This window comes from Bemisia tabaci, chromosome 4, assembly GCF_918797505.1.
Source record: "Bemisia tabaci chromosome 4, PGI_BMITA_v3".
Lineage (NCBI taxonomy): Eukaryota > Metazoa > Arthropoda > Insecta > Hemiptera > Aleyrodidae > Bemisia > Bemisia tabaci.
This window is the reverse complement of record NC_092796.1, coordinates 24,528,332-24,554,534: the sequence shown is the minus strand read 5'-3', so window position 1 is coordinate 24,554,534 and position 26,203 is coordinate 24,528,332. Positions and strand designations below refer to the sequence as shown.

Below are 26,203 nucleotides of genomic sequence, written 5' to 3'. Positions count from 1 at the left end.
TTCTGCCCCCGGATGTTGGGTCCCGAGATCTTTTATCAAAAGAGACTGGGCGCTTGGCGTTTTCATGGCATGCGATAATGTAACACAGTTTTACCGTGGCAATGGACCACTGAAAGACATTTTTCACATCAAAAGTTCGTGCAGCGGGCTGATTATTGAAATTGATAGACAAAGCGATAGACAAAGAAGAATAGGAAGTATGGAGCTCTCCTATTGGTTTAAATGCGTGGTTCTTATAGACTAAGAGAGAAAATGATGGACTAACTGTAGGGTCCCTCGGAGGTTGCCGTTAGTTAGTCTATTATACCTACCTCCTTTGTCAATCGCAGCCACCCGTTTCCACCAATAGGATCCCTCCGTATCCCTTTTTCCTTCTTTGTCAATAGCTTTGTCTATCAATTTCAATAATCGATCCGACCCATTGAGCACGATAAACAAATTAAAACCGTAAAATATTAACTTTTTAATGAGAAATTAGCGCTAATAGGTAATCAGAAGTCTACAAGTCCGGAATTTCTGGAAAGTCCGGAAATAGTACTGCTTTTTTGTAAGGGTGGTTCGTAAATACCGAAAAAGTGCGGAAGTTCCGCAAGAAGGTCCGGAATTTTGTTTCGTTTGCTGTCATTTTTGTCGCAATTTGAGCGAGAAATTCGACTTTTTCAAATTCTTCAAATTTCGTCAATTGGAGGTACTAAAAGAGTACTGAATTTTTCTGTCGAGGAGGTACTGAATTCTTTGGGAATGTGCTGAAAAGGACTGTAAAAGTACTGATTTTTGGCCACACTGTTTAAGTAGACACCCTGTTAATATATTAGGACCAGGCAATGGGGCAGTTGCGCTGGTGACAGAATCCTGTTTTGATGTTTTATTCTTGTGGATTAACTAATAATAATAAGATCTGTCCAAACAGCAACTCTCTAAGTTCAATATTAACCGAGCTTTCTCGCTTTGATTTTTCGTTTATTGACGTCTTGCGCCGCGTGAGTGACATCCTTGGTTTCTTCTACCTCGCTTTCATTTGTCAGGGAGACACATATTTTCACTTGTCACTCAACCGTGCAACTCGTATGAAAGCAAGGTGGAAGACTTCCTGCCATATTTAATTTGTCTTCTTTATAAAACTAATCGCCGTATTTGCTTGAAGATTTTAGTAGAATTATCCTTAGTTTATAAAGTTAGCTTGTTTCCCTTCGAAAAAATACGATAAGAGCGGAATTTTTTAAATACCGCAAGAAAGATACACAGTTTCACACTTTGGCAATTGATATATTGAAATACCACTCTGGAAAAAAAAAAACACATTGGATCTAGAGTCCAGACTCTTGAAAACATTGACAAAAAAAAATACTCTTGATTCAATCGGATTTATGCTTGAATCAAAACGAAATCCGCTTAAAATAAGAGGCTTGGTTCTTGATTTAAGCTAGATTCTGATTGAATGAAGAGTACTTTTTCTTGCCGATGTTTTTAAGAGTCTGGATTCTATATCCAACGTGTTTTTTTTTTCCAGTGCAATGTATTGTTGATCAGAAAAATCAAAGAAATTTTGGGTTTTCGATCGGAAAAAAAATCAGAAAAAGTTCCAGATTTTTTTTCCACCGGTCTTGAGAAATTGCTGTGGAATATTCTCCGTGCGTGATGGAGAACTGAAATGGGTTAAAATGAAGGGATTGGTGGATTCAGAGGCCCCGCGGAAGCGTGAAGCGTGGCACAGCGCAGCGCAGCGGTCCACGCCGTAGTCCGCAGTGTGCCAATTCGGAATGGGTTATATTTATCAGATTTTCTCCTCTATTTCTTTTTTTCGTGTGACTATTTACATGGATTATTAGCATTTCTCTCGAGGGCCACTCCCTGCTCTCCCTCTCCGCCTCCGAACCCCCCCCCCCCCCCGAAGGCCCCTCCTTAACCCCCTTTCGAACTCGACTTCTCCCGATTCCGAGTTCCGGAGCTTAAAGAGCTTATTTACGGCCTCAATTTTTCAGCGCCGCCCTTATGAGCCCGCTCAGAAATTGGTCTTACAGGAGCCACACGAATAAATTCACGTTTCTTAATGGAGCTTTTTTACATTCACTGGGAAAAAAACACATTGGATCTAGAGTCCAGACTCTTGAAAACATTGACAAGAAAATGGACTCTTGATTCAATCAGATTTAAGCTTAAATCAAAAGGAAATCTGCTCAAAATAAGAGGCTTGGTTCTTGATTTAAGCTTAAATCTGATCGAGTCAAGAGTATTTTTTCTTGTCGATGCTTTTAAGAATCTGGACTCGAGATCCAATGTGGTTTTTTTCCAGTGTTGAAAAACTATGCAGATACAGAGATTGGTGAAGCGTTCCGTCAAAATCGTACAAAAAACAAAAAAACAAAAAACTTTTTTACAGTAATGAGCGTATTTTGACGCATTTCAGATTGATGTTTGAAAAGAATAGCTACTTTTGCAATTGAATTTCGGGGGTTTCCGAACTTTTCCGAAGATTAAGAATTCAAGATCTCGCTTATATTATGGTACATGCATTAACTTCCAAACGATGGTGAGACCGAATGAAACTAGTAAGAAGGAGATAGGTGATTTAGTTTTCAGCAACCATGTTTGTGCATACCATGATCTTCTATATCTTGGTCAGGTATACTTGAAGAAACCAGTGCATGTTTCATGATGAGACAAGAATGAAACACTATAGTGTGGCCCGAACTGTAAAAAGAACGTGGTAGAATACTCAAATTGTTGACTCTACTTAAAATTTTTGGAATTTTTTCATAATAAGTTTATTGATTATAGTGAGGTAGAAAGCCCAACTTAAAATCAAACAATACTAAACGATTAGTAGCACGATTAGTGTTTAGTCTTAAGCATCAGGCTGTCCCTCTTGTTGTTAACTCTCCCACCCTTTCCTCTCTGTTTATGCAATATTAATCGGAATTCCCGCTATCGAATAATATCAACTATCAATTTTGAGAAAACTTGTACTGCCGCTAAAAAAGAAAATTATAGTAAAACGATTATCGTCCTCCGTGCTTTTACATCAGTAGCATTAAATGAAGGTATCAAATTAATCGTTTCTAAATTTGTTAGGCTCCTCTCCGTCATCCTGTTGTGCTGGTGCGCCGTTTCAACGCACTGTCCCTAGTATACTAGAATTCAAGAGGCAGATTGAAATAGAAAAGCGCTCCTTATCGGCTGAGCGATTATAAATGGTAGATACAGGTTATTTAAACGCCCCCTTCCTTTGACCCTAAATTTTCCCCCTAAAAAGTGATCTCCTAAGATTTTCGGAACTTTTTATTTTTGACCCACCGCCTATGTAAAGTTTTTGATTCCCCTTCCTATGGCCCTTGTTGAGCTGGTGCGCCATGCCATTTGAACGCATTGTCATTAGTATACTAGAATTCTAGAGGCAAGTTGAAACCAAAAAGCGCTTTCTTTCGGCTGAGCGCTTATAAATGGTAGGTAGAGGGGATATGAGCTCCCCTTTCCTTTGACCCTAAATTTTCCCCCAAAAAAGCGATCTCCTAAGATTTTCCGAATTTTTTTATTTTGGACCTACCGCCTATGAAAACTTTTCGATCTCGCTTCGTATGGCCCCTCTTGAGCTGGTGCGCCATGCCATTTAAACTCATTGTCTTTAGCATACTAAAATTCTAGAGGCAAGTTGAAACCAAAAAGCGCTTCCTATCGGCTGAGCGCTTATAAATGGTAGGTAGAGGGGATATGAGCTCCCCCTTCCTTTGACCCTAAATTTTTCCCCGGAAAAGAAATCTCCTAAGATTCTCGGATTTTTTTTACTTTAGACCCACCGCCTACATAAATTTTTGATCCCCCTTCTTGTGACCCTAAATTTTTCCCCGAAAAAGTAATCTCCTAAGATTTTCCGAATTTTTTTTATTTTAGACCCACCGCCTATATACATTTTTGATCCTTCTTCCTATGACCCTAAATTTTTCCCCGAAAAAGTAACCTCCTAAGATTTTTCGAATTTTTTTTTTAGACCCACCGCCTATTCAATTTTTTCGATCATAATCCCCCCCCCCCCACCCCGGAAAATTTCCTCGGCACGGCAATGTTCCAATGCATAAACTATAAGGAGTCGAGTAAGTGTGGAAGGTACGACGGCGGTGGCAATTACGAAGAGGAACATTGTTCGGCGCGGTTACAGGTGTGATGGCTTGAAATTAATACCTCTTGGCAGGCGTCTCCGGGAGGGGGGGGGGGGGGGCTTCGGGAGACTGGGGGGCCCTCTTTGATGCGCTTGGCACCCGGAGGCCGAGCTCCGCGTTTATCGGCGGGGTTAATTCGAGCCACCCATCGCTTCGGAGCCGCGCATCGCTTCGGAAACTAATTACGGACCTCGCAGCCCGGCGGATCTTCATCAGTCGCCTCCGTTCGCCCCAGCGCTTTCTCACTCCTCACCTGCGCCGCGGGCAGAGTCGCGCACCTGTTGCGCTTGAGCTTAAGACCAAAGCTCCCCCTTGAAATTTATGGCATGCTACTTGGTACTTACTGTAACAAATTGTCACAACTGCTCACGCGAGCTTATCATTTATCCGTAAAATGTGCCACTTTGGCTCAGTTTTCAGGTTACCATCGTAACTACCCTCCGCTCTACACTGGAGAAAAAGTCGCTTGGGTCTAGAGTCCAGACTCTTAAAAAAATTGCCAAGAAAAAAAACTCTTGACTCAATCGGACTTTTTGCTTTAATCAAAAGGAAATCCGCCTAAATCAAGAGGCTTGACTCTTCGATTCAAGGAAAAATCGGATTGAATCAAGAGTGTTTTTTCTTGTCAATGATATTGAGAGTCTGGACTCTAGATCCAAGCTACTTTTTTTTCAGTGTAGCACTGACTGAAATAATGACCAGGGAATACCGTTAGAAAATCTCAAAAAGTCAGGGAAAACCGGGAAACGTCCGGGAAAATGACGAAAATATTAGGAAAAATTCGTTTAATCATCTTTATTTGCTTTCTAGAATGGGTTTGAGGTTTCGAACAACAAATTTTGTCTGAAAACTATTTTCAATTAAGTCTTCTTAACCACCTGTCATATCTTCAATTGTTAGGGTATTTCACCAAAATGTGTCAGGGAAATGTTAGGGAATTTCATTTTCTAATTTCTATGGCAACCCTATGTTCCCCGTTCTTTCGATCTATGATTGGTAGGAATGAGGGCTATATTTAACCCTGATATGTCCAAAAGTGGTTAAATTGACCAGAAGCTTGCTGAAAGCAAGTGACCTTCGGGTTATATGTGGCCGTTACACACGAGCTATAGACATAATATAGGTATACAATTAAGTGTCAACATGGCCGAAGAAGGAGAGACGTATTCAGGCCACGTTTTTCCACTTCTCTGCCGAATTGAGTGATATCTCATTGGTGAGCGGAGCGTTGAGAGTTCACGCTTCGCGCCCTCGCGCCTTCAATTTTGCAGACGCAGCGTGGACATCCGTCAAGCACGAATAGTTGTATCTCTGCGCCGGCGCTGTCATCAGCGCGCGACTTTTCCTTTCCCTTGCTCTATTTCTATTTAGTAGGCCGTATTTGATCCTGAAAGTTTTGGCCCTGCGGCTCAATATTAGCCAGTTTTAAGGCAGAAATAATGTGTCAATGTTTTAACTCACCGTTAGTCAGCTAAGCTAATAGTATGCGCAGAAAATGCCAAATCTGAGCTGTACCCACTAGTCAAAATTCGTGTTTCAAAATACTGCAGGCATTAGAATAGATTATTTAGAGTTCATTCAAAATGGGCCTCTGTCATTACTCCTTTTTTGCAGATGAAGTGTACTCATTGACGCATTATAGGTCTACAGCGATAAATGAATTTCAAACTAAGGACCAGTCTCATAAAACTTTGCGTTTTTCCAGCACACTCATAGAATTCTAGCGTTTCATGCTGTGTACACGGCGGGAAATATTTAATTTCGCGCATGGTGCTAAAAATATTATCGAAAACCTCTAGAAACGTGCAGCAAACTCCATGTTTTTTGTTTGTTTATTCTTTTCCCCTTTTTTTTTTTTTTTTTTTTTTTTTTTTTTTTTTTTGAGGTCTTTGAAGTCTTGTAGATAACTTACCTATCTAAAACCTCATGTGAGTTTTCTTGAAACATTGTGCATTACAAGTATTAATAAATAAGATAAATTTTAAAATTGTACTATTCAGTGCCTTTCCATAAAATATAAATAAGGAGGAGTAGATCAATATTTCAAGCGTAAACTGTCGAAAGAACCGCGACATCGGTCATAGTTGAAAATCGTGTCAAACGCAATTTAACGTGAGCCATTTCCTGCGCTGTATCAACACCATTTTAAATGCGTCTCGACCCAGTTTTCACATTGACCGAATTTAGAACCAATTGAGTGTTATTTTTCAACATCATAGGCGCTCTCCGGAGGAAAGAATAGATTTGTCCCCTGCGCTGTATCCTGCTTGTTTACTTAACAGAGAACGTATCGTTCCCGCTTTTTCTATGAGCCCTGCATATTTGCTTCCTCAGACCAATTCCAACAGGGCTCTTACAGGAAGTGGGATTTGTAGCTTGGATTTAAATAACTCAAGACGAGGAGGTCCGACGAGAGGGTGTGTGTGTGTGCGTGGGGGGGGGGGGGGGTGCGGTGGTAGAAGCAAATTTGGGGAGCTGGGACTGTGTGGCTTTGCAGAGTGTGCCGGATTTTGGAACGTCACGCTGCTGCGGCTGCGACACCTTCTTGCCAGTTTTCGGTCTGAACTATACTGCCGTGCTGAGGAAAAACGTCATATGAACCTTCAGGCGTTGCCAAATTTCCTTTGATAAAACACGAATTTCCTGGTAAATTTGTGAAAATTTTCGCTCCAATTTTTCAAATAATTTTGTGGGCAATTACATCTGAAGTTCCTGAAAATTTAAAGGAAAAATATTCATGACTTTCCGCACTAATAAACATTTTATCGAAGGAAATTTGGCAACTCTCGAATGTTCATACGGCGTTCTTCCTTAGCACAGCAGTATATAATTCCGGGCTATCATTCTGTTGTGCTAAGGAAGAACGCTGTATGAACCACCAGGCGTTGAACAATTTCCCTCGAAAAATCGCGAATTTTCAGGGAAATTTGTGAATTTTTCGGTTCTGTTTTTCCAGAGGATTTCGTTTGTAATTTGATCTAAAAAGTGTGAAAATTTCAATGAAAAATATTCATAACATTCTTCGAAAATAAACGTTTTCTGGGAGAAAACTTTAGCAAGATTCAAACACTCACGACGTTTTTAATCAGCACAGCAGCATTATAGGCACTAATTTAAAATTGGACGTATTTCTACCAAACGGAACTATGTGCATCTTCACGTGAGTCCTGTTACGCATATAATCTTATGAGTTTCAGGGCTCATGTCTTAATGCACATAGCTCCGTTTGGTAGAAATACGTCCAATTGGTAGTCCATTGTTTCGTGCTCAGCCGCGTTGAGTGCAGCTGGATGTTTCATTTTGCACCGATTTTGGCAATTTGGCACCCCCTTTGGCGCGGCGACGCATCTTTGACGCCACGACGATGACGCCACACTTTGCCGCGCTCTCGGCCTCTGTTGCCAAAATACCAGGGAAATTTAGCATTTTCAATTTAAATATACGGTAACCCCGTGGAAGATATTTATCATATCTACAATTAATTTTTTCCATTTACAAAGACTCTAAAATGTACTGAACAAAACATTTCGAATTTCGATATCTGTTAAAAATTAACGATCAAGTTGGGGCAAAGATCAAAGTGCTATGTTATTAATAAGGCATTCGTCCTGCGCATTACACGAGGACGTTATGGGAGCGTTCAAAAGTGAATGGATGCACTCCCTGGGGAAAAAGATGTTTTGAGTCCGCGCTTTTGGTATTTGTGACGGCAGGAAACGATTCCAATTCAAAGAGATGCGCATTTTTTCTTTGATTGTAAATAATTGTTTTTTTTTTTATGAAATTTCGTCAAACAATATAAAACCACTTTAGAAAATGGCGCTTTTGGGGGTTCAGAATGAAGCGTCGCTGTCTCTCGCAAAGTCCTACATACTCTGGAAGTATTGCCATGTACGTGTCATTCACCGCTTGTCAACATTGCAATGCTCCTGATTCCTGTTTGCAAAATGCAATCCAGTTATATCTGGAGATCTATCGGATCGGTCTCATGGGTTTTTTTTTTTACCATCGGCAGGCTATCCTCGATTTTTCGAGTTACTACCAATATTTTTATCGCGTTCTCCCTCATGTTTTACCTCTCGTTAAGGAGTGGACCCTTCGATTTTCAGGCACGAATATAAATCGTCCCCAGCCGTTATGGGGAGTGATCCACCTGGCAGGTCCATTTTTAAACGGGGATTTCGCGGCGATGAATGTTTACGCGACATGATCGGGGCTGAGTGAGACTGAGAGGGGACGGCAGGTGCGGCTGCGGCCGCGGTCGGCGTCAATTACCTGCCGTGCTCGACTGGACGTCCCAGTGCCAGTGCAGCATCATAAATAATGTATGCACCCGAGCGGTTGTAGCGACTCACCGCGTGCGAATCTCCCCGAGGGTGGGCGAGGTGACGTCAAGTCCGAATTTCTCCCGAGCGAAAAGAATGATTTTGAAAAATGACGGATGCATGCCATCCTGGCTATACTTAGAAGCACGCGCCTGCACGCCCAGCTTCCTCGTTCCCGGAGCCACCGGCCACAACGACTCGTTCTATCAAAGGGAGTACACATGCCCTGGCCGAAACATCTTATCGTGCTATAGTAAAAAAAAGCGCGGAGTACCTAGACTCGTAATGTTAACGGACGTATTTAAGCTAAAAGGAACTATGAGCAAGTGGAAAGATGGGGTGTCCTCGTGGTGAACTGGATATGAAGCAATGTAAAAGTGGATATATTTCCTTTTGAGAAAATGGAAAAGCGGGATTTGACATTAAATCAAAAGGAACTGAGCGCTAACTCGTGAGCCGTGGACATGTGACAAGAGCGTTGTAAACAGGGCTCCTAAGTTAGTGCTCGGCGACGGCGGCTCCTTCGCCGCTGACGTCACTGGCGATTTTAAATTCCCATTCATTCTTATGGCCCTCAACTAACGAGCTCACCCCATCTTTCCTCTTACACGTAATTCCGTTTAGCAAAAATACGTCCAAATGAGAAAGCTGGCGCCATGTTTCGGTCGAGGAGTTCCGAGCCCGATGTGCGCCGAACTTCGGTCCCTTTTTTGATACATTTTCTATCCAAAATGGCGATGTGGAATACACAGGAATTCTCATCTTCTTTGTCTACATCGTATTACCGGATCCCCATGCATCGAAAACAATCGATTCCGTATCGGAAAGTGACCCGGCGTGACACTGGAGATTCGGAATTCGGGACCTGGAAAATGCTTAAAAGTGGCGCCAGATCTCCCGCTTACATTACGACTCAACGTACTCTATGAAAAAAAGCTAAGCCAATGTTTGTGTGCACGGCGCTAGTTATTTTCTAATTGGTCAATCAATTAGCCAATCAGAAAACGTCATTGCCTGGGCTCAACCCTGGCTCCCTGATCCATTCCGCTCCAAATCATCATCGTTCTCGGATAAATCGGGATTTATCGCGGTACGTCGGGATAAAACGTGACGGATCGGGATGAAGCGGGATGGATCTGGATGCAAATTGTGGGTGACGCTGTATTTTGCAATAGATCAGGATACATCGGAGTAGATAGGGATTCCTGAAACGACGGCGCGACTAATCCATTTCGGCCGTACCGCTAAATATATTGATGGACTTGTCGTTACGTCAGTGGAGTTCTTGCCTATGTCAGGGATTTGCGATTTAAATACTTTTTTTTTCTTAAAATATCGCGGAAAACTCGATGGAGCCACTGTCTTCTCCGAAATCAACTCCCGAATTCAGAGAGAGCTTTCAAAGTTGAGGCCGTAATGGAGAGAGTATCCCACGCTATGTTAAGAGACCTCTCCTATGTCCAGTCATAGTCTCCAATATTCCATGCACAGATAGGGAGCAAATGCATTAGCAGGGTTGCCATTTTGTTTGGCAACTCCAAGACTGGAACCATATACAGCAACCCTACTAATGTATTTGCTCCCTATTTGTGCATAGAGTGTTTAACTATAGATATAGAGATGGACTTTTAACGTAGCTTGGGGTATTCCCCGTAGTACGGCCTCAACTTTCATAGCTTTTTTCGAGCTAAGGAATCAATTAAAAACAAAAAAACCAGTAGCACCGTCGTGTTACTCGCAAAATTTTACACGTGATAAAGTACTTTAATCGCCAATGGAGATGTTGCATGTGTGAGAAATTTGCGATTTGGCTGTTGATTCTTACGTAAAAGTTTGCGAGAAACACGATGGTCCCACTGGTTTTCTCTGAAATCGACTCCCAAGCTCAAAAAAAGCTCTCAAGTTGAGCCCAAAATGGAGGGGATATCCCACCCTACCCTTAGAGTCCACCTCTACATCAAAACAAACTCTCCATGCATAGATAGGGAGCAAATATTGACAGGGCTGCCGTGTTTTCAATTTAAGATTCCCCAAATAAAGTGGCAGCCCTGTCAATGTATTTGCTCCCTATCTTTGCATGGAGAGTTTGTCTTGCTGTAGAGGTGGACTCTCAGGATAGCGTGGGATATCCCCTCCATTTTGGTCTCAATTTGAGAGCTTTTTTTGAGTTTGGGAGTTGATTTCAGAGAAAACCAGCGGCACCATCGTCTTTCTCGCGAACTTTTACATAAAAATCAACAGTCAAATCGCAAATTCCTCACACATGCAACATCTCCATTCCTTGCACATGCTAGAACTCTAGCTTCATCTGAAGTTTGCAACCGCTCCATTATTTTCGACTTTAAACGTATCCAAAGAGCTAATTGATGATGGATTAGCGTCAAAGCCCGCGGGACAGTGAGTTGTACGCGGAGAATTCCAGGACGGTGCCAAAACTCAAAGCGACCCCTGACAGCCGGTGCACGGCGGACGTCAACAGTAATTGTTATCGCTCCGCCCGTCAATAGTACATCCGACATGCCCTCCCCCACGAGGAGGAGGGGGCTCGTAACGTACCGCACCCCGCACCATGACGTCGGACGTCGTACGTCGCCCTCCCTCGGCAACTGTTGCATCTTGGCAGTCGCCTCTTCCGCCCTCCGTCCCGACGACCGATGGAAACGATCAACACGTGGTTCTTCCCGACAACTCAGTTGCATTGTCGCGAAAGAATCCTGTCAGGTGTCGAGAACGCCACAGAACTCGGATTAATGGGTCAGTTGCGCTGGTCACAGAATCGTGTTTTGATGCTTGATTCTTCACTGGGAAAAAAACACATTGGATCTAGAGTCCAGACTCTTAAAAACATCGACAAGAAAAAATACTCTTGATTCAATCAGATTTAAGCTTAAATCAAGAACCAATCCTCATAATTGAGCGGATTTTCTTTTGATTTAAGCTTAAATCTGATTGAATCAAGAGTCCTTTTTCTTGTCAATGTTTTCAAGAGTCTGGATTCTAGATCCAATGTGTTTTCTTTTCCCAGTGTTGTCCATTAGCTGACAATAATAAGATCCGCCCGAACAGCAACTTTCTGTGTTAAATATTAATCGAGATTAGGAAAAACGTCGTATGAGCCTTCAGACTTTTCCACAGTTCCTTCAATAAAAACCGAATTCATTGAGAAAATTGTGAATATTTTTCTTCAAATTTTTCTGATAATTTTGTTTAATATTTAATCTAAAATATCTGCAAATTTCAAGGAAAAATAAACAAAAATTTCTTCAAAAATACATGTTTTATTCCGTGAAATTTGGCAACTCTCAAATGTTTATACGGCGTTCTTCCTTAGCACTGAAGCATCGGCGGCAAATAGGTGAATCCGGCCCTGAATGCATACCATCCTGCATCCTCTATGCAAACACGGAAACAAATGATCCTGTATTTTTGTTTTATAACTTGTTCGCAGGCTGGTGACGATTCGTCTGTCAACACAATCAACACAACCAACTCCTCAAATCAAGTGAATCAATACGGCAATCAATACGACGACAACAGTCAATTCATCAAGTCGGAAAGCTACAGCCTAAGCTCCTCGAGCACTGTTCACAGGCGCGAGCAGTTCACGCAACAATACCGCCCAGTCGAGCTCACTAGCATCCCTCTTCCCACGACTGGAGGACAAGTCACAGGTAAGATCCCTACCTCCCACATCATCTGTTTATTCCAGAGAAAAGAGACTCTTCACTGGTCTCTTGGCGACAGGTGGAAGCTTTTACTTTCGGGAATTCAACAATTCTTTAAGGTCTGGATACACGATGAAATTTCGAACCAATTCTGATCAAAAAAGACCACTTGATGACTGATGGTCACCATGCAACAGTCCTCTTTGATCCAAATTGGACAGGCCGTCAAATTTTGATCAGAATGGAGTGCCATCACTCATCATTTCCTATGCCACAGGAAACATTTCTGCCAAGTTTACATTTTAAAAGTAAGCAAATCAATGATTTTAAGACTGATGACTCCCGACTTTTTGATGGTAATTGGTTCGGGAATTTGATCGTGTATCGAGACCTTACTGGACAATTATGAGGGAGCAACAGTCATCACTCTTATTTCGGCTGTTAACCTACCTACATGGTGGATGATGAGCTTCGGGTGACATCATGAGCCAAACAAGTTTCCCACACGGAGAAAAAAAACTCGTGCGTGGGACCCGAAGTTTAGGTCATATGGATCTCTGAAGTTTTCAGATTGAGCATCTGAACACTTTAGGTCTAGCTGCCGAAGTTCGGATCATACATCTGAAACTTCAGTTCTTACATCTGAAGTACTTCGGTTCTCACATCCGAAGAGCTTCGGTTCTCACATCTGATGTACTTTGGTTCTCACATCTGAAGTACTTCAGTTGTAAGAACTGAAGTTTCAGATGTATGATCCGAACTTCGGCAGCTAGACCTAAAGTGTTCAGATGCTCAATCTGAAAACTTCAGAGATCCATATGACCTAAACTTCGGGTCCCACGCACGAGTTTTTTTTCTCCGTGCAAACTTCGGATTATTTGCAAAACGAAACTGCCAACACGTTTTTAAATATCAACCATATAGGTAAGCCATCAGTAGAATTCTGGAGTCCCGAAAGTGAAAGCCTCCACCATTGCCAAGATACTAGTGGAGGGTCTCTTGTCTTTGGTTTTTCTTCTAAACGTGTCTAGTTATTCGTCACCTTGAAACCATTGCGTGACCTAGGGTTGAGCGACCCGCTGAGTTTCTAAGAAATTGAACTTACGCGCGGCAGCAATAGGGAAAAGCCGGGCATCGGAACATAAAAAGTGTTTTTCAGAAATCCACCCACACATTCGTCTTGTTTCGCATACAGGTTAGGCGATATTTACTTCCAATTAATTTTATTTATTTATTTATAGATGAAAGTATGAATGAATGGCGGTTTAACGAGGACAATTTTTTCTTCGTTTAGTTAGGACAAAGAAGTAAGGATGTTGTTGAATAATTATTTAATCAGATAAATAATCTTAGCTCGGTGATTTCATCTGTATGTTTCATTGAAAAGTGGCTGTGTGTCCGTCTTACCTCTATGTTTAGAGTAACCGCGAATTAATTGACAGTACAAAGGAAATTCATGCTGCAATTTCTACAGACCAATTGAAAGTCTCTTACCAGGGTCATTACTGTCTGTTTTAACTATTTTGAATGTACAAAGGTTATTTGCAGAAGTTTTATTAGAAGGTATATTTTTTTTCATAGTACGCGTGTGCGATATTTGTGACTTCTTCCCAGAGACAATAGCGCTTAAAAAAAATGCATGTTCCATAAACTTTTTTCCCCCGCGAAAGCTTCGTTCGGTAGAGAACTATTTCATTGTAGTGCTTTACTTGGGCAGTCTCGTGTTCAGGGGCAGCAGCAACTATATCAACTCTGACGTCGTTTTGTTGCATAGCTGATCATTTGAAGGCGCATCGCGGACAACGACTTTTCGAGTCTCGTCGGCTGTACGCCTTGCACCACTGAATCGTTCCACCGTCTTGCCCAAAGGAGGTCAATAAGACCTAGAATATATTATACCAGAATGATGCTTTAATTGTGTTTTGGTGCAAGAAATGAACTTTTTTTCCGTGGCAGTCGTTACTGTATCCTTTAATCAATATGAATGAAATTCAAGAAGACAGTATTTTGAAACTTGAACCGGAATCCGAATCAAAGCAATGATAGTTTGTACTGTTAAAGTTGTGAATGGTGCCATTCAGATAGAAAATAAGTTTCTAATTTATATTCATATTTTCTCATCATGTACTTGCCAGACTCAATAATCCAAACCTACTTCTATCATTATTATAAGCTCTCTGAACCTCTGAGCCTCTAAACCTGCAATGTTTGTCACATTTTGTTCTACCGTTCCTCTGGGCTGAATCCCATGATTTTTGCGGTTATCGACGTGGGACAATCTCTAAATAAGCCCGCTTTATTTAGATTTTAAAAATATTACCCAAGTCTATTCTTACGTGATTTTGCGAATTTTCCCATGTAAACGATGTAAATAATGTTCGTTTTTGATCACGGTGATCACGGTTCGTTCTAATGATCTACCGGGCCGATTTTCATGATATTTGTGGTTATCGCATGGAGTTAGTCCCAAATGAGCTCCCTCAATTCCACTTACTTCCAGGGGAACGCGAAGTGCCTTGTTGGGTTTGGCTGCGTAGTGGCCAGGGGGCCCACCCCGCAGTGTCGTATACGCAATAAGTTATACCAGATAATCAAGAAAGAGTCAGACAACTTGTCTCAGAACCGAAGGTCGTTTTTTTATGTATTTTCTAAGGGAAAAATTGTCGCCGAATCACTTCTCGTAACTCGTCTTAGACTTGTTAATTGAGTCTGAGTGCTTGTTTTCGTGCCCTATAGCTGAACGACACGTTAAAACATGTGGTCGAGGGGGGAGGACTGTCGCGAAAACTTGGTGTGACGCGCGCCTGGAACAAATCGATCGAGTAGTCAGGGACAGCCCTAAACCAAGAATCTCAAGGAAATCGCTCGAAAACGAAGAAATTCCCGAAGAAATTTCCTAGAGCCCGCGTCATTTGCGTGAAATATTGGCGGCAAACAATTCGCAACAGCTCGTTAGCTTTCCCAGAGGCAAAGAACCCCCCCCCCCCCCCCCCCCCCCGCTTTTCGGTTTTCGGGTCTGCGCACACCAGAACAAACTTAAACGAACCGCAGGATTATTACAGTGATATGGATCAGCCACTCTTGTTGCACAGAATAGGAATTTTCCGGTTGAAATAAAAGGAAAATTCCCGTGATTGCATATCACTCTTTTTTTGTAAATGAAATTTTGCTTATACTTACCAACTTTTCACACAAAGCATCATCTGCTCGGAATTGAAGATAACTGCTGTTCCCTGCGTTTACTTACAAACACTTAGTTTTAAATTTACCTCGGGAGATAAATTCGAAAATCGAGAATATAACACGGAACTGCTGCCTTTTGGGAAGTCCTTCAAAGTGTTGGGAGTCCCAAAAAACCCTTGAGTGCCCCCAATATTGGTTCAGAATAACTGTTATGAACCTTGCTCATTGACTTGATCTTACATTAAACAGAATTTTACGACAGAATGATAAATGAGAGTCAACTAATAAATGATCCACCATTGAATCGAGATCTTCGCTCAAGTCGTCTCATGGTTGTCCATGCCATCATGTGCTGAAAAGAAGAATATGATAAATACCTGGCCATGTTTTTCCAGCCCTCCGGAAACCGAACTTGAGATTCTTGCATGTTCCCGACAGCTGCAGTTATAAATCGCACGCTAGCCGCAAATAGCAGAAATAAAGACTAAAGCACCGTGATGTTCAGGCGTCACGTAAGCTTTCCAAGTCATCAAGTGCATTTAAAACGATCGTTGGAAGTCTAATTTGATCAATTTTTAATCCTCTTTCATTCAAGGTAATAGAGAATGTTAGATTTTTTACCCTATACTTACAGCCGATTTTGGCGCCAACCAATAAATTTAGTTGAATCTGCCATTTTCGCCTGTGGAGGGAATAACTTGAAAATGTATAGACTTAACTAGCAGTATGATTGTATACAGGGCATTCCGCGAGTAGCGTTAGAAAGAATATTGCGAACAATTATTGGAACAAGGAGCTTAGCAGCATTTCAAGAAAGCCTTTTCGAGGTAATCTCGCGTGGGGTGGGGGGGGGGGAGGAGAAATTGTTTAAAACATCTCATAATGCATTGAATTCTCGAAAATTACGTGCTTGAAGTACCTGCTTTGAATTTCAAGTCATTTTAGACATAAATCCAGGTCCTTCAACGTTATGTATCATCCTCTAAAATTTTAAAAGCTCCTTTATAAAATGTAATTTTTCTTCACCTTTGTAAATAAGCTGACTGTGTTTGGGCAAAAAACCGCGACTTCATCACGAATGTCACATTCAAGTGTCGGAGCAACTTGGAACCCAAGAGAGAAAACAGAAGGTGCGAGTAGCAATTTCTGATTTGTCCATACCGTGACGTTGACGTAGATGGGTACAGAATGGTCCCAATAAAGAATATATCGATGCCAAAGTGCAAATCCAATCAGGACTTAAGGTCAATCAGGATTCAATCCCTATATCATCTGGATTTGAGGAAAAATCGATAGGAAAAGCAGGATTCGAGAAAAGTCGGCCGTCCGATCGGATTTGTTATGGAGCTATTTTTGCGAATTCGCCTTGCGGATAAAAATGCTTTCCCCGCAAAAAATCAGGATTTGGAAAAACCATGAAATCAGGATTTAGCAGTGAAAAATCAGGAAAAATCAAGGTTTCCCAAAATGAAAAAAAAAATTTAGACACCCTACAGTTACACCTTGGGGGTTTCTCCCAGTCGTCCAAAGTGCGAAGACCTCTTTTTCTCTCGGCCTGAAGTGGTGGAAACCTGGCCCGGTGTGCGGTCTCCGATCGGGTGCATTCGGATCGGGCGTGGGCGGAAAAAGTGGAAAATAGCCTTCAGGCTCGCGGAGCGGAGGGGAGGGGGAAGGAGGAAGGTTAGGGAAGATGGTGTCGGATTGTCAGTCGATGAGAGTCGCGCGACGCGGTGCGGGAGTCCGGAATCAGTCGTCGGTGGAGTGAGTTTCGCCCGGTGTTGGAACCTAGTCTCAGTCGGGCTTCGCCTATCGCCTCCGCGTCGCCTTTACGTCGAGAGAGGCGCAGCAACCCCTGTCGAATCGCCACCCTTGTCCATGAAAAAGTGAACCGGCTCGAATCCTCGAGTCCACCCCGCCAGGACTTTCCCCGATAGCGGTCAGTAGGGTAGCCCACAGTAAAAGTAGATAACATTTTGCAATGAGGAACCACCATCTCAGGCTCTTCTGTAAAAGCACCCTTCTGCATAGGGAAACCAATATGGCATTCATGTTGTTTCTAAAATGGGCTGAAAATTGTAGTTCCTTATTGCAAAATGTGGTCCAAGTAGAACTCGCACGCCTGGAACTCCACTGTAGTCCACTCCTCTCAACTTCTCCTTGTAGATCCTCCATGATGGACCTCCACATAGGGTTAAAATGGAACGTTTGGACCGCGTTAAGCAGAAAGAAAGTAAGCCACATCAGCCATTGCCTTTAATCGAGCAATTTAATTTTTTACATGAGAACTGTTGTGCGGATTTTTGTGCAACTGTCAGTGAATTTTCTGCATAGTGTGGAGCAAATTTCTTGAAATTTTCAAAGGAATCCGCACAAACGTTCTCTTGTAAGAAATTAAATTTTCCGGTTAAATTGGGCAATAGCTGACGTGGCTTGGTTCCTTTCTGCTTAACGCGGTCCGTTTAACTGCTTCAGAATTGGCTACTGAACAAGTTGTGCATTTAAGCATTATTACGTAAGTTTCCTCATCAAAATTTTAAGTAGAGCACGATTTGTGCAACGAAAATCACTAAAATTCGATTAAAGATATCGACGATTTTCGATGCTAAAGTTCAAACTTCCGGCTCATTAAAAAACCATGATCCCGATGAAAATAGAAACGACTTGTTTCCCTGTCAGTCCCTGATATCGATTGTTTTTCATGCTTCTATACGTATTTTTATCTGCGTGAATTTTGACGAAGAACCATGTCTAGCGATGTTTCAAATCGTAAATAGTTCCTATAGTAATCCATGCCCGCTTATTTTAACTGGGAACACCGCAATCTCCAGTCTTCATTTTGAATTAGTGATTTTCTTTCTATCTTGGTCAGCTTATCGTAGTTGTTTGGTTTTTGAACGTTTTGTGATCCTAGACTTTTAAATCCCGAAGTTTCGCCGAGGTGCCAGGAAGTATCCAAGAAATTTGCCTCGAAATGCTTTCTCTGCATAATTCAAAAGGAACTCACAGGACCATTCCTTGGAAAAAAAATCCAGTTGCTCCAAAAACATTCAACTGGATTCATTTTAAAAAAACTGGACACTTCTTTATTTCTCTCTGAAGGAACTAAAATTATCTCATAAAGATATTCAACAGATGTTCCTTTTGATTGAATTAGATATTTTTCTCAGTGAAGAGATTTTTACCCAGACTTCACCACAGACATGCGCTCAACATGGTTCTTCATGGGGCTGCGATCCGTTTTAGGATGGAACCATCCCTTCCCTGTAGGAGACCATGCAATGCGACTACTCACTTTTATGTGGGTTATCCTATCCTTTATAATTGAATTTCCGTATTTTTGGTCGTTTGGTACACTATTCATACGTGGTTATTAAAATAGGTTTCTCTACATTTGGAGAGAGGCCTTCAGTCAAACTATCGATTTTTTAACGTCATCAAGGGAAAGAAAATGAATAAAAAATTCTGCTCAGCTTTGATCGAATAGTCGAAAGTTAGCCTTTTTTCAAAAAGTTCGAAACAATTTAGCAACATTTTGGTGACGCTAATACCATGCACACTATACTGCACGTTAAAGTTCCAAAATCCGCAGGCAAATAAGAACATTTTGTGTGTCAGATTTATCCGTTGTTTACCCCAAGTAGTAGCAGTCCAATTTCATTTTGTCATCTAAATTCACCCCATTGCCCTGATTTTGTAAGGAAGTATCATATTCGTACAATTTTAGTGAAGAAAAAAATGTCCACTTAGTTCTGAAGTATAGACAAAACCGCGTATTTCTCCTTGAATATTTTTTTAAAGAAACTCAGTAATCATCAAATTATTGTTTCAAGGCTCTAAAGTGATGCACAACACCAATATGCCGAGAGCTGACTCACTTTTTGTTACTCTTTGAACAGAAGGAAAGAGGCAGAGCTTGATATTTATGATCTAAATATTCAACTTAATAATGTCACGCATAATTTCTGATGATCGTTTTGTTGGGGCTCCCTAGTGCATTTATCTTGTGCATTAGTCTATTTCATAAAGCGTCGTTTCCCTCACGAAAGGACGTAACTACAAAACAGTCAAATAAGTCACAAAAGTCAAAATGACAAGAGTAAAAAAATCACACGCTTTTCTTGTTCCAAGTAAAATACTAATTAAAACTATTAAAAAACTGATTATCTTCATAATTTAAAAACATACGTAAAAAACTATTGAGTCAAATGATTATTATTATTCTGTTTAATCATAATTAAAACTCTTTTCGCATACTGTATATTTACAACTGTATAGTTAGCAAATTTATAAATTTCAACTCGCAAATAGTATTTATGACTGGGAGACCGGTGAAAGATGTTAACTGAAAACTTCATCGAGTTCAGGGGCGTGGCGTGCTAGTCGATGTATCGATTGATCTGCCATGAAACCCATGGAAAAGGATCGATAAACCGAGTGTTCGCAACAAACACTTTAATAATCGATTCTTCATCATAGCTTCAAATGGGAAAATATTGATAATCGATTATTCATGCCCCGCCACTGATCGAGTTTTGCTCTGGTCTTGCGTAAAAAAATACCAAATTTTGAGAAAAAAGTGCTCAGTTATACACTCATAAAAATCTTGGTGGATTACGTTCCTTCGTACGGGAGATGACGAAAGGAGATCGCTCAAAGCGTTGATCGTCAGTTTTCATGAAGTTAAAATATTGGTGTTCCTCGATAGTAAATCGTAAGGTCGCCCCCAAATATCTCGTCTTCAGGCGTTTTGAACTGTGATGGTTTTTTCGTCAGCCTCGTCCCGTTTTCGGTGATAACCGCATCGACTCCTGTTTTCGGTGATAACCGTATCGTCTCCCCGATCGCGGACGGAATCCCAGACTTCTGTTTTCGGTTTGCGGGGCAGTTAGGATGCCCGTGGGCTTGTAAGCCTTCTCGAGCCGGGCGTTAGCGGCGAGTATGGACTGGGACTCCCAGAGTGAGCCGGTCGAGGCTACTTGGAGCGAGTGGTGCACCTTCTACCGCGAGAACCTCAAGAAGATCTCCATCTCGGAAATCGACAAGGAAGAGCGGCCCTCCTACTACGCCTACGTCAACTCGGCCGCCAAGCGAGGATTCGTGCCGGCTCCTTACACCGTCTACAAAACCCCTAAGGCCGCCCGACAGCCGCCTCCGCCGCCCGAAGACGAAGAGGAGGACGACGAGGACGAGGAGGAGAAGGAGGAAGAAGAGGAGGCTGCTCCCGAGAATAAGGACGTAGAGGAGGATAGTGGATCCGAGAACGATTACTCGGAACCGCTCACCTTTCTGTCCTGTTACTTCCTCCATACGAGAAAAGGTACTGCCAGAGTTTTCAACGCTTCTAACGTGGACTAGAATACCTGTAGAGGAAGAGTATGACCGCTTGTTTACTACTTTTTCATTAGTCTTGGAAAATAGGTTAATATGGTGCTCTTACGGCCGTAATAAATGAACAAGGTGGCGACTTAATGCAACCGTCGAACTATGTTCATCTAGAGTCCATTTATACTGAGAGTGAAGACAATGCGAATCCATTTCTGATTGGTTCCCGTATTTTATGCCTTCACAGTGTCACATACGGGAATAAAGACTACATTTTCACCGAATGCAAAGATTATAAACTGGAATGGACCAGGGAATAGGGGGTACGGCAAGGCCAAAATGGAATGACAGAGAGAACGGAAATAGGAATTCGGGAATGGGTTGATCAAAGATTACAAAAAACGTTCGATTTACACAAATCTTTATTCACGTTTGTGACATCCATAAGCCGTGTTGTCTCAACTCTCTCTATAAAGGGAGTCAATGTTTATCTGGAAGAAACAAATGAAATAATCATGAGACATCTAATAAAAAATGATGTATTCAATGTAAAATTTTCAGACTAATTTTAGGTCATAATATAATCTGGAAAAAAAACCCTACGAATTGACCTACTTCAGAAAGAGCAGGTTGGCAACGGTGCATTAGAGCGCGCGAGGATAGGCATATGCTTCCTGAAGCCTGTAAACCAATAAGAACGTTTGTTCTCTTACAGCCACAAAGAGCACTATGTCAGCCTAAAACACGCAGGCCAATCAAAAAGTGGCACAGATTTTTTGTACTGAAAATATAGGAATGGCCATACTCTCCCCACATAGATACTCTAGTTTGGACCGCATTCTGCAAAAAGGAACCAAGTCACATCAGCCATTGCCATACCATCAATAGAAGAACGTTATAAAGATTCTATTGAGATTTTCAGCGAATATTCTTCACATCACAGGGGAAATTCCCTGAAATTTTTAAAAAAAAGCTACGCCACCCCTCCGGCATTAAACAAATATAGCGTCGGATTGTTTTCGATACCCTTATTGCAGCTCTAGGGCGACCAATTTTTCTTACGTCGTCAGATGAAAGCAAATCAATCGCAGTTAATTTTTCGAGATCATACAATTCCTAAACGACAACAGCGGTCACTAAATCTCGTGGTTTTTTTGTATATAATTTTGAAATAGTGAGCTTCGGCCATTGTTTAAGAGGATCTGCTGAGAATTATTGTTTTAGGTTTTATAACCATGTCGTTTTTAACTCTGCTTAAGTTGTAATTTTCGTCGGAGGTATTGCTGGGTCGAATGTTTTGAAGATCGCAAGATCAGGCTGTTCGCTAGACAAGACGAACGACCCAAAGATTATGTAATTTTAGAGCTCGTCATTTTCTGATTTCGTCATATTCATCACTACTTAATGCTTATTAATGACGATTAAATGTTCCATTGCGTAGACCTGCGAGTTGATTGTTGAAATTGATAGACAAAGTTACAGACAGAGAAGGCGAAAACTAACGGCAACCCATGAGAGACCCTACAATCAGTCTATCATTTTCTTCCTTAGTCTATAGGAACCAAACTCTTCAACCAATAGGATAGCCCCCTACTCTCTATGTTTGCTTTGTCTATCGCCTCGTCTATCAATTTCAATAATCAGCCCGCTGCTCGGGGTAAGATTATATTTTGCTCGAGAATCTAATAATCCCCCGCGTCGCTTATCAGTCATCAGTCATTTAAGAATCAGAAAATCAACTCCACTTGATGGCGTGAAATTGATTCTTTAAATAAAAAAGAAAAATTAGAAATCAAAGCAGTTCGTTCCGCAGTTCAATTTAATTAGTATCCGTAGTTGACCTCCGAATCCCGCGATTCCAGCGTCACCGGCGGGAAATTAAAACCGAAACAACGTCTGTGCGTTGTAAAAATCCGTGTGTAACCGAGAACGTTAATTTTTTTGACGGCCCCACGACGCGACGGGGGCAGCCGGAAAGCGACGACATCGGAGTCGTCAAGTCGCATGTGAGAATTCGTCCCTCTTCTGTTGTAAGGGCTTATTTCTCTTTCACATGAGCCTTGGAAAACATAGAGTCGTATGGGGAACAGGGCTCACGTAGAAATTGAGATGTACGCCGTTCTTCAAATTGTGAGGAGATAGGTTTTTCCACACGACTACCCCTGCGACTAGGAGGGTACATAAATGGAACCGGTGTAGGTAGCCGTGCGACTACCTAGATGTAGTCGTGCGACTACCTAGATGTGGCCGTGCGACTGCCTGGATGTAGCCGTGCGACTACCTGGATGTAGCTGTGCGACTACCTAGATGTAGCCGTGCAACTACCTGTGGGTGTTCCCACTACGTACCCTCCTAATCACAGAGGTTGTCTTGGCGACTACCCAACTTGTGGAGTGCATATGTCATGCAAACATGTTCAATAAAATAGAAAATGAACAAAAACCACTCACCAACTTGCTCGAATCAGTAATCCACTGGGTCAGGAAAATCCACTTGACAACAATTAATCCAAATTTCCAATTAGAACTGGTGTAAGTACAGAGAAACACTTGAAAACACTATGGGTGCATTGTAAAAAAAATCTTAAGCACTCTTTAGCGTAAGTGAAAAATTAGCACCATGATTTAATAGCTGATCAATACAGAACAGCACTCTCAGAAAAGCACTGACACAACACCATTTTTCAGTTTATTTTTACTTCTAGGAGAAAAATGCATTTTTCAAAAGATCCGACATCATCGGCCATCGCTCGTCAGCAATGAATGAGATAAAAATAAAGCTTAAATAATTTCACAATTTACTCCGATCATTGATGATATTAAGGTAGCCATTGATTCTCTACCCGACGTCCTTATCACACATAACAAGGAAGGTCAAGAGCACAGAGCAAATGGCACTAAGCAGCGCGATGCACATGTGATATCGCAAGTTCCGGAAGTGTCGATCTGCAAAAATACAAAGCGAGAAACAGATCATCATATTGATCCACCTACAATTAATGACCGTCAATAGAGACAGACATTCAAATACGTTATAATAAATAAGCCACCATTTGTTAACAGAACAAAGTTTTCGTGAGAGTAAGACCCTTCCGTCTGGAGGGACGAGGACCTTCCTTGGACCTTTCCTTCCGAGAAACACTTAAAAATGGACCACTTTACTACTTACAGGTCTGAGCTGCTGAATGAATTACATTACACCAGTCAATAAAATTTTAAACTCACGCCCTCACCGTCGAATGTTGACGGATGACCTGATCTATCGCTGAATATACATAAGTAGGATGGGAAGTTGGCACATCTGAAAAGTTGAGGGGTTCATACTTATTTCAACTCTAGTGGTACTAGATATTATTAAAATTAGATAACTGCCAGATGTCCTACAGGAGATGAAGTGGGTGCAACAAAACTTTTCGACTTGAAGTAGAGCCTGCAACTGCAGTTAGGAATAGCACATGGTAGTAAATGCATACACAGACAGAGAAAATAGAATTCACAATTACCTTGCTAGTTAGAATACCTAAATCGACTGAATCGTAAATCGGGAAAGCAAATTCAACTCAAGTTACTTTATCAGTTGCTTGACAATCGGTGACAGGCTCATTCGTGTGTCCGTCGTCCCGAGTTTAAAGGTGGAAGGAGAAGGGAGAGTATTTACCTGTGTTTGATGAAGTTAGGTACAGTGAGGTGGATGCCGATGATACGAATCACGAAAACAACTAAGGAGATCAAATATTGGATTAATTATTTCATTTTCAAAGTAACGGCATGGTCGACCGTAACCGTTGCGTACGGGTCGGGTCGGCTTGGTGAATTGAAATTTGAAATGAATTTGAATTTAGTGTTCCAAGTTGGATACCGGATAGTTGGGCGGTGGACCGTTCCAACTGTTGACTTTTCATCCGGGTTTCGTATGAAAATGAAAATCAGCCTCTAAAAGCATTTAAGAATGCCAGTTTTTGTACTTTAATCCCTGCTTTGAATTATTCTGCTGATAATTCTCTTTGATAATTATTTTGATAAATATATACGTCCCTTGAAGTATCGGCAAGGAACGATTATTCCAGGAACACCAGGAACACCTTGACAAGTGTTAGGTTATGTTATGTTTTGTTAATATTAATGTTTATCTCCCACATTTGTTCCAAAGAGCTCTACTGGTTCTACCTTTTTCCTTTTAGTCCTTTTACTCAAAAATTGGCACAATCAGTAAGTAATTTTTCATCATCACACCCTTGCGTACTTCAATTCAGTCTAATGGCATCTATTGATTCCAAGTATTCAAATTAAAAATTGAGAACTCTCTACTTGCCCAAATAGTTTGCCGACTGTTACCTAGCTACTGTGAGACAACAGTTCTTTCACCCGTCCGTTCAATATACTGACTTACAGAAAGGCATCCTCACTGCGTATCCTCTGTCATTTTCTTGAATTGGCTGGCTAATTTATTAGCGAAAACTTGAAACACCTCATCCCTAGAAATTTGACAAATCGCACATTTGCAGTGGTGCGCTGGTGTTGCACTTATTTCTTCCCTTTTAAGGCAACAGATAGTTGTTAAATTTTAAAATACTACTAGAGCTGAAACAAAAATGACCGCTCAGCTTTTCAGATGTGCCAACTTCTCATCCTACTTATGTATATTCAGCGATAGATCAGGTCATCCGTCAACATTCGACGGTGAGGGCGTGAGTTTAAAATTTTATTGACTGGTGTAATGTAATTCATTCAGCAGCTCAGACCTGTAAGTAGTAAAGTGGTCCATTTTTAAGTGTTTCTCGGAAGGAAAGGTCCAAGGAAGGTCCTCGTCCCTCCAGACGGAAGGGTCTTACTCTCACGAAAACTTTGTTCTGTTAACAAATGGTGGCTTATTTATTATAACGTATTTGAATGTCTGTCTCTATTGACGGTCATTAATTGTAGGTGGATCAATATGATGATCTGTTTCTCGCTTTGTATTTTTGCAGATCGACACTTCCGGAACTTGCGATATCACATGTGCATCGCGCTGCTTAGTGCCATTTGCTCTGTGCTCTTGACCTTCCTTGTTATATGTGATAAGGACGTCGGGTAGAGAATCAATGGCTACCTTAATATCATCAATGATCGGAGTAAATTGTGAAATTATTTAAGCTTTATTTTTATCTCATTCATTGCTGACGAGCGATGGCCGATGATGTCGGATCTTTTGAAAAATGCATTTTTCTCCTAGAAGTAAAAATAAACTGAAAAATGGTGTTGTGTCAGAGCTTTTCTGAGAGTGCTGTTCTGTATTGATCAGCTATTAAATCATGGTGCTAATTTTCACTTACGCTAAAGAGTGCTTAAGATTTTTTTTACAATGCACCCATAGTGTTTTCAAGTGTTTCTCTGTGTACTTACACCAGTTCTAATTGGAAATTTGGATTAATTGTTGTCAAGTGGATTTTCCTGACCCAGTGGATTACTGATTCGAGCTAGTTGGTGAGTGGTTTTTGTTCATTTTCTATTTTATTGAGCATGTTCGCATAACATACGTCATCCGTTGTTACCTTGCATGATGCAAATGTAGCTGG

General features: G+C 41.4%; 1 protein-coding gene across 1 annotated transcript in view; it reads left to right on the top strand.

Moving 5' to 3' along the window:
- Positions 1-26,203, top strand: part of LOC109038974 (filamin A protein cher) — a 156,490-nt gene that overhangs the window by 103,189 nt on the left and 27,098 nt on the right. The window contains 1 exon segment of the mRNA XM_072299536.1: positions 11,928-12,150. Within this exon segment, the coding sequence (XP_072155637.1) occupies positions 11,928-12,150 (223 nt within the window).